Genomic DNA, 16,416 nt, shown 5'->3' with positions numbered 1-16,416 from the left:
GGGCCGGTTAACGGTATAATCCCGGGCTTACTGCGGGTTATTAAAAGCACTGTGGTTGTTTTAGTCTGCTGTGTTGTTGCATCCGAGCGTGTTTGACCGAGCGGCTGAGTGACAACTGCCAATTTTCCACTTCTAGACGATGCCAAAGACCACCTCCTCACAGCCTGAAAGTCACTTACATTCAGGCACAAAAAACAACTAGAAAACCTGATTACAGTGTCACAGCAGTAATGAGGTGTAACTCGAAGGAGTTTGTGAGTAAAAAGGGAAGATCACAGATGATAAATAAGCCCCGGTTGGTTCAGTGGAAACAGGGAAGTTGCTGATTTGGAGAAATGACTGTTTGGGTGTCTTGAGTTTTCTGGTTTTTATCCACCGATCAGCAGGGAGTGTGTGTGTGTGGAGGAAGTGAGTAACGCTCCCTGACGAGGAGGTGGGTGTAGTTGTGATTAAACACGGAGTCTTCACATTCTTCTTCTCGTATACAACAGCTGTGAATCTTACAGATGATTCAGATTGTGGAGGTTGATGAAAGTATCGTCCGTTAAGTCAGAAAACGTCAAACGCATTACATTTTGGATGCATATAAGTGTACTAAAGTCACCAGGCACTTTGCAGATTGCACGCCGCATCGGAGCCAAAGTAGCTCAATTTTGTTTTGTCCGGTCGGATATCCTGCCACGCCAACAATCAGTCAACAAATCAAAAGATCATGTCAGCATTTAAAACTTACATCACAAAAAAATAACGTGAGAGAGTTCGAGACGCTTCACGAAGCAGAAGAGGAAGGACGAACTGATGCAGGACGAGCAAAAAGGTCTCGCAACGAGAGGAGTGAAACTCGAAAGCGTATTTCTTCTTCTTGGGAAAATCGGGAGTGTTGGCAGGTATGGATCCACCGATGAAGATAAAGGTTAGCGAAACAAAACTTAAACAAAAAGTAATGTTGTTGATCGATCTGGTTGGTGATCAATGTCTTGCTCAAGGGCACTTTAACAGCTCATAAGACTTTGTTTTCTTTGTCTTTTCATCAACAAGAAGAAAAACGAGGATCGTTTCACACATTTATTGTATTTACCTGAATACAAAAGTGCAAAAAAAAAAAAGGGACAAAATAAAATATTTCTTCCCCCAAACAAACGAAACGTTTAATAAAAGTGATTTTTATAAAAGGGGAGGCATCTCATCAGTTATCAGTCCTATTATTCTCAATTGAAATCACCATTTACTTGATTTTCACTCTTGCTTGATGCAAGCAACAAACCGGTGCCAAGTGACAGGAGCTCAAAATTATGTAACACAAGGCTGTAAATCCTCTTGGCGCTGCAGTGCCAACCGGGACCTGGAGGAACCTGGTACCCCCGCTGGATTATCACAGTCTTATTAATGTACACGGAGAACACACCGCAGCGGGGAAACAGATTATAAACCACATCCTGTTAACTGCTGGCGAAAATAAAGAACTGGGAGCTTTAGGTTCTGGGTTTGGTGGCGAAGGTGAGGTACCCCGTGTGGCCTGGGATTTCTCTGGGCGGGGTGGTGGTCTTCAGGCTGACGGAGGTCTGGACCGGAGCAGCAGAGGCGGGAGGTGTTTTCTCTGCGGCGTCGGGCTCCGTCTGAGCGGAGGAGTCCGGGCCGAAGTCTGGCAGCGACAGGGAGACGGTTCTCACGTCGTGGACTCTCAGCAGGACCTCCACAGTGTTGATCTCCTCGAAGCCCTGATCCGCCAGAGCCTCGCACGTCCTCTGAACCTGCTCGATGCACGGAGAGAACGAGCAAACCCGACCTCCTGGAGACAAAGACACGGAGAACAGATGTTGGACTCATTTAAATGTCATCCTGTCCACCACATATCTCAACAACTTCAGATTTGAATGGTCCTCTGACTTTTCCTCTAGCAACACTAACAGCTCAAAGTTTGACTCATCCAGTGAAAGTGCTCCACAGACGCTCGAGGTTCCCACATGATGCATCCTAAAGACAAATGTTCTCAGGTTGAATCTTACAGGCTGCAGTGATCCTCTCACTTGTCCCCTGACGCCAACATGAGAGTGTCCTGACTGCCCTTGGTTTTCAACATAATGTTAACAAAGTGTAAACAAACAAAGTTAATCAAAAGAAGTCTAAGATGACCCCTCATGGTGCTTCTTTTGTCCAACCAACAGTCAAAAACCCAAAGACTCTTCATTTTCTGTCATAAATGACAAAGAAAAGCAGCAAAAACTCACATTTAAGAAGCTGGAACCTGCAAATATTTGACGTTTTTGCTTGAGAAAAGACTGGAATGATTAATCAATTATGAGATTACGATGATTAATTATCAGTTGATCTACTAATCGTTGCAGCTCAACCCAGAATGACCTTAAAATAATTATTATTTCAATGTTTCTGACCTCATTTGGACACGACAACTTATATGTTTGTGATGTTAAGTACGCTGCGTAGTTTACGTTTGTGAAACTGTAGCTTAGGTTTTGGACGTCTAGGTCGTGAGTTCGGCTAAAATAAATACGCTAATTACATATTTGGGAAGTGAAGTTACATACATGCAAGTACCGAGCTTGGACATCCCACCTGTTCTCAAACACGGCTGATATTTTTGGCATCTTCTCATGTGAAGAAGTCCAAACAAGCTGAACTGGTACAGCGGCCAACAGCATGAGGAAGTTATATTGGATTACGTCGGATGTCGGGGAAAATGTCAGCGTGCTTTCTGGTGAATTAATGATGACAGAGAAGCTGCGATTGCCTGAAGGAGACGGCGTTGGCTGATGATGGAGATAGTTGGAGAGGAGAAACATGAATAAAGGGACCCAAACCTGCCACATTCACCCTTCGATCTTTAACAATCAGAAGCAAAACTTGGTCGTCTGAGTGCATCTAGAACCTGACCCATAATTAGGGATAGATATGGTCACCAACAGCTGTAATTTACTCCTAATGAGTCTCCTAAAGATCCAGATTAGACGACTCCTGATCCACTTAACCTCGTTCTCTACAAGCCAACACACAGGGAGAAGTGGGAACAGAAGAAGTGAGTGTTTGTGAGATTAAACAGACGTTTTATGAATCAGGATACTCAGAAAGATTGCACAATGTACCATCGTTTCATGGTTATTACGGCCAGGAAACACATGATAGGGCTTTTGGGCAAATCAAATCTTCCTCAGAGCGCCAGACGAGTCAGAAAGGAGAGCAGAGGGTGTTTTTATTGTTTTCTCTGTGTGCAGTCAGTTAAAAAAAACAACCACGGACGAAGATAAATAATCTAAACCAGGTTTATGAACTTAATATGGACTCTGGAGAAATGTAAACTCACCCGAGGGAAGCCTGTGAGACTACTACTACTATTAATAATCTGTTTTTCTCACACCTGAAAGCTCTTTGAAAGCAGATTTCTTTCCTAAACAAAGCAGGCCTGTGACCTGTGAGGCTCCAGGCTGGAGTTTGTGGATCATCAGGGGATGAGCCGGCGCTCTAATGAAACGGAGATCACCTACCGGCACCGGCCTCTCGTCTCTAAATGAAACCCCGCGGTGATCGCAGCGGGAGGCCGGAGCAACGAGCCAAGAAAACTTTCACCGGCTGACCTGAAGAGGGAAGAATGTGACTCTGAGCGGGACAGCTGGGACGGGCGGGGTTAGGGTTAACGAAACAAACTCAGGCTCTGCAGGTTTTATACTGTAAAATCCAAAAGGGTGATAAATTACTGAAATAGTAGCATCTTGACTTCCTCTCAGACTGTGACATCCGATGACTTATCTGACAATCTGCCCTCGCTCGACACCTCCTGTCAGCTGACTTCATTTACACCTCGTATAAAAAAAAAAGGGATCTGTATCTGGATATATTACTCAGATATATCTGATCGGATCTTATCTTTGAGTTGGTACCTTTAAAGCCTATCCGCACTGAGATCGGATCTCTGTCCTCTCTGCACCAGACTCCCTTAAAAAAAATCTGCTTTTTATAAACTTGGTGAAACGATGTCTACGACAAAACTGACACTTGACGGCAGGTGTCCGGGCCAAAACCAAACACGAGATGCAAATTGATGAACAAGGATCCCAACCGACTGTACCTGCCGTTCTCAACTAAAATTCTTACACGGATGGATGTTTTTTTCCCTCTAGAAACATCTGGTGGGACGGTTTGAAGTTATTCCTTTCTTTGTATAAAAAACACTGTGTTAGGTTGTCCTGGTTTGTTGCAGAACCGGCGTCACAGGCTTCACTGCAGCTAGATTATTATAATGTTTGCAATCAAGCTACCGAATACTGTCATTCAGTTTCTCTGTAGTTTCAATTTAGTCTAGTTTTTTTTACTATAATTTCCACCTGCTCTGCACTCACAACATCTATAACAGCATGCACATGATTTTAAACACATTCATTATATGTTAAGGTGCCCTTCAGACTATAAAGAGGTTTCCACTTTGTATTCCTGTCACACGCAGCAGCAGACTCCATCCTTCTTTTCTCCTCTACCTTCCACTCGGCACAGTTTGTTTTTTGTTTCACCCACTGAGCATCAGAGGGTCACAGGACACATCTGTGTTGCAATCTGCCCCGTTTTAATCTCACTCGCTTAATCTGCTGCAGCGGTGATGGCGTGGGACTCGAACTTTAAAATCTGAAGTCATCGGCGTTGTAAAGTTAAAGGAACGGGTCTGCAGAGGGCAGCCTTGCTGAAGACTCCGATAAACATTACAGGGGGACTTTTCGGGGATGTTTCAGATAGCAGTCGTTCCTTCGGCTAACAGGACCGTTGTTCTCCCTCGAGACGGCCATAAACACAACTCAATGGTCTCTTAGCAACCAGGACGAGCACGCAGGGAGAGGTCGAGTTGATGATTATACAAGGGCGTCTCAAACGGTTATTAATAGCCCTCGAATGTCAACCGTATGTCCACATCTAGGATCTATACAGGCGTGAAACTATGAATCCTTATCAGGTTCTTGAGTGTGTGTGTTCACGGGACGGGTTTGCCTCACGGTTGCATAATAAGAGTGTTTGAGCGAGCGGGGAGGGAGGGTCAGGATTCATGGTGCTACTAAAGAAAGGGCCGGGCCGAGGGCCAGAACGTTAGAAGAATTACAACTCTGAGGGGGAAAAAAAAGGAGAAGTATTTCACTGCCCCGTCGAAACGCTGCAGCGAAACAGCTCGCAGCAACTTTATGTCGAGCCTGAGAAAAGATCTGGATCCGTCTGTGCAGAAACAGGAACCACAAGCTGATGTCGTTACCACTTTAACATGAAAACTACCTTCCTATCATGTGTCACACGACTCCCCAGACCTTCCCCAGGTTACATTTCATTCACTTTTTCTATCTTTTACTCTTTGGTTGAAGCGTTTTCCCGAGCAGAGGTGCTCAGCTTGGCGGCGGCTCTCTGGAGAAAACATCCCGTCTGAGCAGTGGGAAGTAAATCAAGCCTGTCCTTATGGAGCCACATTCACCAGCTCTCTCCCTGCAGCATAACCCTGTATGGTCATGGGACTGCTCCTACAATGGCTGCACTCTATTTATCAGTATCTGTATGTGTGTGTGTGTGTGTGTGTGTGTGTGTGCATGAGAGGGTCAACAGCTAATGAAAGGAATATGCAGCAGTGGCACCATAAAAGGGATTCAGAGAGGAGGAGAGGGAGCAGCATTCCTCTTCATATTGGGGCTTACTTTATAAAATCATGCTGCATTTATGAGCCTAAGGAATACGAGCGTGTACTCAGACCTTCATGCTCATAAAACACTGATCCTGTGTATATTAAAGATGTGGCATCGCTGCGGGAGAAGTTGATTTGAGAAAGAAGATTAAGCCCGTTGTGGATCTTTCAGTCGCTGCGACACAAAGTTTTGAGGGTTTTTCTTTCTATAAACACGCTCCAGTTAACTCAGACCATTTTCACGATTAATCGAGTAGTTGTTTGGTCGATAAAACGTCAGAAAATTGTGAGAAATGTTGATGATGTCCAGAAAATATTCGCATTTGAAGCTGCGAAGAAGCTGGAATCAGATCATTTTGACTCTTTCTCCTTAAAAAATGACTCGAACATTATTTAATCGATCATTAAAATAGTCGCAGCTCTTATATTTTGCATGTTTTGCACTGACCACTCTCTGTACAGCTCCAATGTAATCAGCTTTTCTCCTTTTATGTCGATATTTTCTCCATATTTTTGTTGTAAATATCTTTTTTTTGTGATGCTTGACTTTTTCCCCAGGAGATACAGAACAGAAGAGGTAAAGAGTCGTAAAAGATGATCTGAACGTGCAAACAGTCGCTCACATATCTGCAAACACCTGAAAGCAGGGATACAAACGATTTCTTTAATCAGATCAGATGTCTTACCAATCGATTATTGGTTAATCATAAATCATTTATTAAATACGTTGGATGTTTTTTCATCAGAAAGCCGCTTTAACCACTGCAGGTTCTGTGTTCGACACAATAGGAGTTATAAGAACAGATAAAGTAAAAAAATGACTTCATTTTTATCCCGTCTGTCGCTTTTCAACCGGCCCAACAATTAATATTGAGGCTTACATGTAATAAAATCAGCTGTTCAGGATGTCTTGTTGTATTTTCTTTATTTCCTCGTACCAGGATTTTGTGTTTTATTTTGATATATTTGATAAGAAAGGGTTTGAAATTCGTTAAAAGATACATTTTGATGGATTTTTTCATGTTTCTGATCGTCGGTCAATACAGTTTCAATCGTTAAATTCTTGATGCCTATTACTCAGTTAATGATTAATCATTAACAACCCTGTTTGAAAGACTCAAGAGAAAGAATACGTTGCTATGTGCTCCATCTGTGTGATTTAAATATTGACTTTACTTCCAAACACTGACCACCTGAGCGGGTAGACAACCTGCCCGGACACGCTGCTGCTCCCTTTTCTGCCTCAACGGCTCAGTTTATTCTGTGACCAGGAACAAACAGCGTCTCACACACACACACACACACTCACACACACACACACACACACACACACACACACACACACACACACACACACACACACACACACACACACACACACACACACACACACACACGGAAGGGCAAAGTTAATGAGTGCTGCGTTGGCGAGGATCGATGGTCGCTCAGGGAGTGCAGGGCGAGGCGACGCGGCCGGAGGGGAAATACATTTCGGTGGCTGGTATTTTAAAATGTGCTCAGTCACAGTCATGTTGCTGCTGAGCCGGGACGAGTCACGGAGGAGTCAGCGTCAAGTGATGCTGGATGTTCCTCTAAAGCCACATTCATGTGATCATACAGACAAATATTTTAATAGTATTCACTCGACAGGACGCTCTCTGACGCTGGTGTTATGTTTAATATACGAAATAAGCTCACAATTTTGGATTTTCGTCGTTTGCAGCTATGTGAATTATGTACTCTGGGAGTTCTTACTTCACTATAGGTCAACCTCACGCTGACTGAGGCTATCACTGAAGTAAAAGGTCTCTCGTGTCCTACCTTGTCTCTTCATGGCGGTCTTGGCGTGTCTCACGGCCTCCCAGGGGCTGGGGATGTCCAGGAAGACGGCGTCCGCCACCCCGCTCACTCCGAACCCGTCCTGGCACACGTCCTGGTTCCTGACGGTGACCAGGTGATCCACGCGGTGCTCCTTGAACTCCTCCGCCACCTTCTCCGCCCGCTGCTGGTGGAACTCCACCGTGTGGAGGTGACCCGTGGGGGCGATGGTGCGCAGGATGGCGTGGGAGAGCGAGCCGCTGCCCGTCCCTACAACACAGACAACACAGGGAGGATGAATGAACCTATTTATTAGTTTTATTTAGTTTTTGCTGCCGTGCGTCTGTGGCAATGTTGTTTTTGTTTCCGAGCAGGTATACAAGCTTTCCCAAATGCAAGCGATGCTCTGGAGCGGTGCTGACAAAAGGTGCCAAGACGATTCATTTTGCAAAACACCTGCAGGGCTGACACGCCGACGCTGTAGTAATAACAGCTATCAGGCCTGAGGAAGCTCAGATAGGAGGGTTTTAGTTTCAGACTTTGACTATGGTCAGAGGTGAATTTACATAGACGCTGTCGTTCTTTACACACAGTACAAAAGCCTTGTTATATTTGTCTTTTAATAAAAATTGGGGTCAGGGTCCCTAGTTTGGGAATCCGTGCTGAGATTCACAATTTTTCAAGTCTGTCTTCAAACAATACCAGGAGAGACGAAGCGGCAGCGACCCATTGATGATTTCGGGATCTTTTTTGGACGTCAGTTCACACGACGTTGCACTTTCGGGTCTTCAAACCAGATAAAGAAAAAGGTCAAATCCTCCTCAGCAGTTGTTTGTCCGAGTACAATGTGTACATGAAGACATTTAATCTGAGAAAACCCTCACATGTACATGTTGTTGTGTCTGAAATGACGTTTAGAGCTTCCCTCTGCCCTGATGTAGTCTAAACAAAAGAGCTCACAGCTGTTACTACAGTACAACACACACCCACATCTTCACACTGCTTCTCTCTCCACTCGGCCTGATAAGTGGATGCTACATTTCTGAGTGGGCCCTCTCGGCCCTGCAGCACTCTGGCCGGTCCTTAATGCCCGCTAATGTGCAGTTAGCAAAAAAGAGGGATGTGAGTGTGTGATTTTTACGGCAACAGAAATAACTCCGGTCATGTGACTTGCTGTTAAGGTGGGGGAACCGAGCATCGAGAGCACAGTTAGCTCCCATCCTCCGCCCCCCCTCTTCTTCTCCTCCTGATATTACGTCACCGCCGCCTTTGTTAGCGTGCTGACAAAGAGAGCAATGTTTACCCCTCAGCGACACTTTGACTTGCTAAAAACCTCACACTGCTGAGCTGAATGGTGTGTGACGGGAAACAGGAGTAAATGGGGAAACTGTGGATGAATGCAGTGAGCGTCAGGAATGAGGACGCACGGATGTAAATAAGGAGATTTAAGATGGAGGAAAAAACTAAACCGGAGCAGCAGAAAGAGAGATAATAACTCTTAGATAAGCTTTATGCTGAAGGACTAACTGTGCTGATTGTTCTGGATGTTCTTAGTAACCACACCGACATTAAGTGACTATATACAAATATAAACAATGCATGAGGTAATGCAATACAAAAGTCCTGAAACAAAAAGTACTTTTTGTTGATAACGTGTTCAGTTCTGTCGCAGTTTTTCATTATTTTCCATCAAGGACGTTATATTTTCAGTCCCTTTTGTTTGTTTTAGCGAGCACGATTTCTCAGAAGCGAGACAGGCCATTATTTTACGCCTACAAACTTCTCTCTCTCTCTCTTTCTTTCCAAACTGAATCCAATCTTCATCACATAAAACAATAAAACATGTGGATCGGACCCAATAAAGTTATTTATTTCTGAAATGCCTAGTGCTATCCAACCACGAGCACTTCAGGGGAATAAACCTAATGTTACATCTCCATGTCCTGTTTATTATTTTCTTAATAAACCTGCTCAGTTTGGTAAACCAAAGATGCTCCGTTAGTGTTTGTGTGTTTCTTTCAATCGTGCCACTATCCTAACTTCTTCAGCTGAGTTACAGACATGTAAAGACTCTTTACAGACATGTAAAGACTCTTTACACCCCAGCACGAGGATGGCGATGGGAGAGAGCTTCCTCGGCTGGCTGAGAGTGGTGAGACAGCGGTGAGCTAACTCCTCACGCCTTACGGCAACTCTGGTGGGACACACTACCTCAAGGCTTTGTACTAACCCTGACATTTGTGCAAAACTGAACGGCACTACTTCAGCATGATACATTTAAATGGCTACATGCTCCAATGCAACTACACCACAATCTGCAGCCTCACATTGTGATATTCAGACTGTGGCAGATCGATCTCCATCTGTAACATACAGTTTACTGTTGAGAGGAAATGGCTGTGCGGCTCCAGCAGCGTTCTGTCTGAGTGATGGTGAACCCAGAGCCGTAATGCTGTCTGAACTCGAGCCGCATAAACACACGATCAATCAGCACAGAACCGACTCTGGACCTCAGGCTTCGTGCCAGGGTGCTGCTGACGCATCCAGTTTCCATGCTGGTTTATCAACAGCCAAAACCACCGGAAATACACTCAACATCAGAGGTTGGGTCTAAACTCACGTCAGAGATTTGTAAATTCAGAATGAAATGTGATGATAGAGCACAACTCTTTAACTTTTGTTCGAAAACTGGTGTTTTTATTCATCAGCAGAGGGATCTGAAACTGGAACCAGAGACTAATTATTGCGCTGAACGTGCGACAGCCAGTTCTGAAGTCAGACAACAACAACTTTCCTCGAAACGAGGACGACTTATCAACTACATGCACCCAGTATTGGTTTGATACGAGCCAAAAACAGATGAGACGATACGAAGCGACCGTCCAATTTGACGCATTAAGAGAAGAACGAACACATTATAAAAACAGCAGTTGCCTGAAGTCATCGTGTCAGCTGTTTGCAGTCGGTGTTAAACTTGCAGAATTATCATGAAAATTACAACAATGAAGCTTTTCATGCCAAGAAGTGTTGTGTGGAAACACAAGAGGACAAAAAACGCTCCGAGCAAAGACCTTGAAACACAAAACACAGAGAAAACTGATGAGCTTAAATAGTCAGGTTTTGATGCTCAGTTTGAGCAGCTGTTGAGTCATCTGTGAAGCGGTGTGTCAAAGAGAAAATTAAAGGTACTACTGCTTTCTGGTTCACGATATAAAGAAGTGGTATCCGACCGTGTGTGCTTCTGGGTTTCATAGAGAGAAAATAAACCTTTGTTTGACCCTTAGACACGAGTCGGATAGAGGATTCGGAGCTGGTGGCCACATTAACCAGCAGCCGATGGCAGATATAACGCAAATGATGATGAAACTGCCCTTTAATGAGAGCTTTGCTTTGATGCAAATGGTCAAGACGACCCGTGACTCACATCTAGTTTGTAATCTGCTCTCAGAACAAGACGTCAAGTCAGTGGGCAGCTACTGTACGAGAGGAAGATGTGATACAAGAGGATGAAATGTGGTGGGGGAGGGGACTGGCTGTCCTGGACTGTAGGTCAGCCCTGCTTTCTGTTCTCTGTTTACTATCAGATCAGATTCAACATGGTCGGTTGTCTGGGTGAGAAGGAGAGCGAGGAAAGAGGTCAAGGAACTCATTTTCCCAGCAGGCAATTTTAGAAAGTGAAAGTTCGAAAGTAATCATTAACCCACTTCTGTGCCTGTGGACTGAGTAAAACTAGCAACCCCTGAATGTTGCTGTGAATCAGCTTGAAGGCCAAATGTAGGTCGTTTCTTCTGGCAGAGCTTGAGACTGACTGTTTGCTGCTATCGACTAAGGTCTGTACACTGGGGACGACGACTCTCTGAAGTGTGTTCTCTCATTTTTTAGAGGCATTACTTCATCAGAAGTCATGCAGCTATGTCGGGTTTTAGTGTGTTTCTCCATGCATCTCTGGCACCATAGCAAGATTCAGTGCCGTGCTGACCTTTCCTTCGTTTTTAGGTTCCTTGACATTTCGCACAGCCTCACTCTTATGACTCAAAGGCCCTTGAATTACACAGAGTATCTGCCGAGTATTTGCCGAGTATGCTGGCACTGGAACCTGCTCGATGTGGAGCTCTGATACAGGTGTAAAAAAATACAACATACAGTTTATAGTTAGCTTCAAACAGCCAGAACAATCTGCCTCCAAGGTGACTCCTCTGCACGACCGCATGCTCCCTTCAGCAGACTTGGCATGTAGGTCGAGTGAAACAAAATTATCACCTCTAATCGCTGCATGTTCACACAGCTCGCTCACAAATCATCTCTCCTCCGCGGGACAGCGCACACCGTTTAAAGGCTATCATGCAGAACGTTATGAGCCACCACTGTGTCGTACAAGCGCTGATTAGCACCTCAACGACACTCATGCGCTGTTGTGTGCAGCTAATAAAAAGCTGCATTCAGTAAGTAATTTAATAAACCAGCATTTTATCTGCTGTTCTGACCATTATTTGAATGTGATAAGACGTCCAGAGAGAGGGGTTTTAATCTGATGCGTGTACGAGGATGCAGAGTGTTAAATATGCATTAAACGGGCCAGTGTAACGTGATGCCAATGCAGATAGCACAGCCCTCCATACTGCTGGTGTGTGTGCTGACTAAACAGATTTCCTACAGCACTCATTCATCACCCTGCAGACCCCTCCAATCTCAACATGCACTCACACACACATACACACAATTCCTCTAAATACAATCAATAAAGTGACATGCGCGGGGGCTGGCAGCAGTAAAGCATGATGAAGCACTGCAGCACACACACGTATTAACATCCTCTCCCATCCCCCTCCTCACCGCCCTACAACTGGAAGAAACCGCACCGAAAACACACACCGACACACACTCTGGAGTGAGGGCAATTAAACAAATGGAGGGTGGAGCTGAAGGCGAGGCAGAAGGAAATATCAGACGGACACACTGGATTACATAATTGACTTTGACACATCTGTCGCCGTCCCACGATGCTCAATATCAACAGCTGAGGCTCTCAGACTGAAAGGTGTGAACAAGAAGACTAAAATCAGCTGCAGTGGTGAAGACGTGAAGCTTTGATAAATAATAAAATAAAGGCAGCAAGAGAGTAAAACATCCCATCGCCCCCATGAGAGACCTTGTGAACATAAAACTGGATTTATACTTGATGCGATGGTTTCATAGCAGTTTCACCTCATAGATACACAGAAGGAGAAGATTGGTACGGCCTTCATACGCTTACTTAAGGTTGTCTTGTTTTCAGACACAAACAAACTAGCTGTGACTGTTGCATCGCCTCATTTCACCCGTTTCTCGGCCAAAAAGTTGACTTGAAGACACGGCGAAGACCACAGGAGGAAATAACTCTACATACTGGTGGTACAGAGCGGTGGTATGGCAGTAGTCTGTATTTGCCACTTGAAAAAATAAACCAGACCACTCTGGACTGTGGATATACAAACCCTTGTCATGATATAGCAGCATTTCAGATAATATAGCCACTTTTAATCGAGAACATGTCTGATTAAAACGTTGTCACTGCACCAAGGAGGAGAAACTGCACCAAATGGATACTGCAGTGACAGGCTCAAGGGGCTCGAACAGCCAATCAGAGTGATTTCTCTCACAGACGGGCTCCAACACCGATTCTACTTAATCAGACAGCCAGATAAGCACTGATATGGGCCGACCAAAGCCAAAGGTGGGGGATACGCTGCAAAAACTAGGACCACAGACGCTCACCGATGGCCCGACCATAGCTCAGCCTTTAAACGATATTCACCAGAGAGAACACAGAGGAACCTTCAACCTTCAACATTTTTGTATAATACAATATTTGATATTATTTCCAGTGGTATTTTCTTTTGCTATGCCATTTTCCATTTGTGACTTGGTCCGTCGTTCCAGCATAATATTTATTAACATAAAGTCTCACAGGAACGTCCAGGATGTGATGACTATTAAGATGCCAAGATGAGGATGTTTGAATGCATGAGAGACAAATTTTGAATTACATTCCTGGCAGTCACAGTGAACTATTTTGGGATAATCTCTTGCTAAACATGTTAAATTAATGTTAGCAACAAGGCTAATAGCTGTAGCTTCCCTGCTTGCTGAAATCCATTCCTTATACAGACGATTCTGTGCCAGCAACAGAATTCTCAAATGCAATTCCCGGTGATGAACGCTTTAAAAAGAATAATTCAATAAAGTCGTGTGTTTTAGCCACTGAAATTAGTTTATGTGAACCATCTGAAGTTACCCTCACCTGACTCGCAGACGACAGATCCCGGCTTCAGCTCCAGCATCATGGTGATGGTGGCGATGTCGGTGGTGTAGAGGATCTGTGTGCGGTGCGGCAGGCTGACCGTCCACAGCTCGGGCGTGGGATGGAGCACATGGACCCACCCGCCTTTGCTGCAGGTCACCTTCGAGCCGTAACGCTGACCGATCAGGTCCGTGGAGTGGCGAATGACTCCGTAGCGCGTCTGTGTTTGGGTGCCCTGCTGCACCTTGACCGGCATCAAGGAGTCGTGGCCCAGGTAGACGATGGCGACGTCCCCGTCCTGGATGAAGTCCGAGTACTCCACAAAACTCATGGTGAGCTCTCTGTGACAAGGAGGTGAGACGTTAACTCACGAGTCAACACAGAAAAATCTTCAGCAACAAATCATATTCTTAAAATAGACATGCACAGTCTTCTCCACATTATTCTGAAGGTCTCAGATACTTGTTTTGCACATGACATCCAACTTGATGCCTGAAAGCCAAATACAGAAGCCTTACATCATGGTAAGGCTGTGCTTTATACTGTCAAAGCACAGTGTTTTGTTCTTCATACAACTAACGCTGTAGTCTAACAGCTGTCGTGATCATGGACGCTCTCAAGTCGTATACATGGGAATCTCTCCTACCTCTACCGCAGATTATGAGCTCGACTTCTGGCGTGTCCTGTCACTACTACTTACTTTCTCAGTTACTGTTTAGCTAACGCTTCTATAGCTTTGAAAGTGCTGCTGGTGCGCCAGTAGTAATTATTCTTTATAACTTACGGTGTTACCTACCCTGGTTACACGATATGACATGAATTACATTATTATGCTAGTCGCGGCCACTTTAGCCTTTAGCCTCCATCCATGAGTTTTTTTTTTAGATTTTTGGCCGCTCTTTCTTTCTCACATATGCAGCAGTACTCCACAAGACCTGTGAGCACAGACCGGTGTGTAAAATCGGTGGCGCTCCCCTTTAACTGTGCAGAGTGAATGAAAACACGCATATATGCACCCACATCCCAACATATCCCTAACTAAATTTGATCAGCGTATTATTGTGGACATTAAGAGCCAGTTGCCGTGATATCAAATAAGTGCATTTTACACGATTAAATGATTAAATCGGTGCTTATATGTCAGATAAGGGAGTAATTAAGATGTAGCTTCACAGTCAGTGTTGATGATGCATCTGGACCAGGATGCTGGGGAGCCTCGCTGCCATGGTTACCAGCTCTGCCATGGCTACCAGCTTTGCCATGGCTACCAGCTTTGCCATGGTAACCAGCTCTGCCACAGGTTGCCACGCGCAGAAACAGTTATTTCAGTTACAGTAGACTGAGACAGAAAACGGCGGATTTTGTTTGTTTCTTCACGAAAAAAAGAAAGAAAAAAGGACGAAAAACATGTCGGACAACGTGGAGAATATGTGAGTGACGTGAATTAATCGTATCTTTAACTAACTTGCGTTACGTTTTTGATGTTTGTTGGAGAAATTTGATTTTGTGTCCCCCTTCAAAGTGTTTTTAATTTTATCGTGATTGGGATCATCTTGACTTGATTGTTGCGGGATAAATTCAGCCTCAGATTACAGTAAATTGTGGAGAAACAGATGTCCTGAAGTTTCCTGTAACTTAGCCACGATATCATCCCAACTGACAGACACGTTAGCTGTTAGCAAAGACTGCTAGGTAGCCACCTTAGCTAACTTTGAGCACTTATTCAATCGTACGCCAGTTTCTAACCTCACCCATACATAAAGGTCGCAGTGTAAACCGTCTGTGAGCCCAGTTTGCCAACAACTGCGACTGCAACTTTGTGTGTTTTGCCCGCTGCTTTCACTTGCTAACTAGCTAACATGCTAACGTTAGCCACCACAGCCGTTAACGCTTCGAACGCACAAGAACCGTTGACGACGCTCGACCTACCTTCTCTCAAAATGGCGGCCGCCGGCTTCGCGATCAAAACGAACAAAAAAACCGATCCGTGAGCCACAAATTCAGCTTTTAATGCCGTAGAAAGTGCAGGTGGGCAGCGCTGACGGTACTCATTCATTCCCCACACGTGTGGTCTTGTTTTCACAGGAAGTTGAGTAGAGGCGAGCGGATGTTGAGCCGCTTCACGGATTAGTAAACGTCCTCCGCCTTCAAAGTCGATCCAGAGAGGCTTTCAGATGATTTACACATCTGATGAAGCTGCTTCTCAACCCGAGACACCGCAAATCTTAGTGTTCACGGATGGAGGTCCTTACATATGAGATTTCTATTGCTACGAGGCTAATGTACACCATGTTTAAATAGTAAAAAAGAGACTAAAACCACAATTATTATCTCCAATAAGTTGTATAGTATGTAGTAGTTTAAGTATGTAGATCCTTTGCTTGGTAAGAGAAGTAATACCACACTGTAAACATACTCCATTACAAGTATAAATCTTGTTTATTTGAGTAAAAGTACATAAGTAGTAGTAGAAAATGTACTTAAAGCATCAAAAGTGAGAGTTGTGTAGAAAAATTGCTCCTTATGTTGCATTATCAGTTAAATAGTATTACTTAGATTATATACTACTATTAGGTACTTAGGTATTTATTACCAAATTATGATATATGGAGTAAATAAACTGTTGGATTCATACAAAGGAGAATAAATACAGAGG

General features: G+C 44.3%; 1 protein-coding gene across 1 annotated transcript; it reads right to left on the bottom strand.

Moving 5' to 3' along the window:
- Positions 1–1,051: 1,051 nt before the first annotated feature.
- trmt61a (tRNA methyltransferase 61A) lies at positions 1,052–15,855 on the bottom strand. The gene is made up of 4 exons (XM_073483456.1): positions 15,690–15,855; positions 13,761–14,101; positions 7,484–7,750; positions 1,052–1,789 (listed from the first exon to the last, which is right to left on the bottom strand). Exons 2-4 carry the CDS (start codon positions 14,089–14,091, stop codon positions 1,473–1,475), a joined length of 915 nt encoding a protein of 304 aa, XP_073339557.1. The 5' UTR covers positions 14,092–14,101; positions 15,690–15,855; the 3' UTR covers positions 1,052–1,472.
- Positions 15,856–16,416: the final 561 nt, after the last annotated feature.

The sequence above is a fragment of the Pagrus major genome, chromosome 16, assembly GCF_040436345.1.
Source record: "Pagrus major chromosome 16, Pma_NU_1.0".
Classification (NCBI taxonomy): Eukaryota; Metazoa; Chordata; class Actinopteri; order Spariformes; family Sparidae; genus Pagrus; species Pagrus major.
The sequence above is the reverse complement of the archived record's forward strand: the minus strand, read 5'-3'. Positions and strand labels throughout refer to the sequence as shown.

Coding starts and splice junctions, on each gene's coding strand:
- trmt61a (XM_073483456.1), bottom strand. CDS start 14,091: ATGAGTTTTGTGGAGTACTCGGACTTCATCCAGGACGGGGACGTCGCC. Junction 7,751..13,760: donor ATCTGTCGTCTGCGAGTCAG/GTGAGGGTAACT, acceptor TCTGTGTTGTAG/GGACGGGCAGCGGCTCGCTC. Junction 1,790..7,483: donor GACCGCCATGAAGAGACAAG/GTAGGACACGAG, acceptor CTTTGTCTCCAG/GAGGTCGGGTTTGCTCGTTC.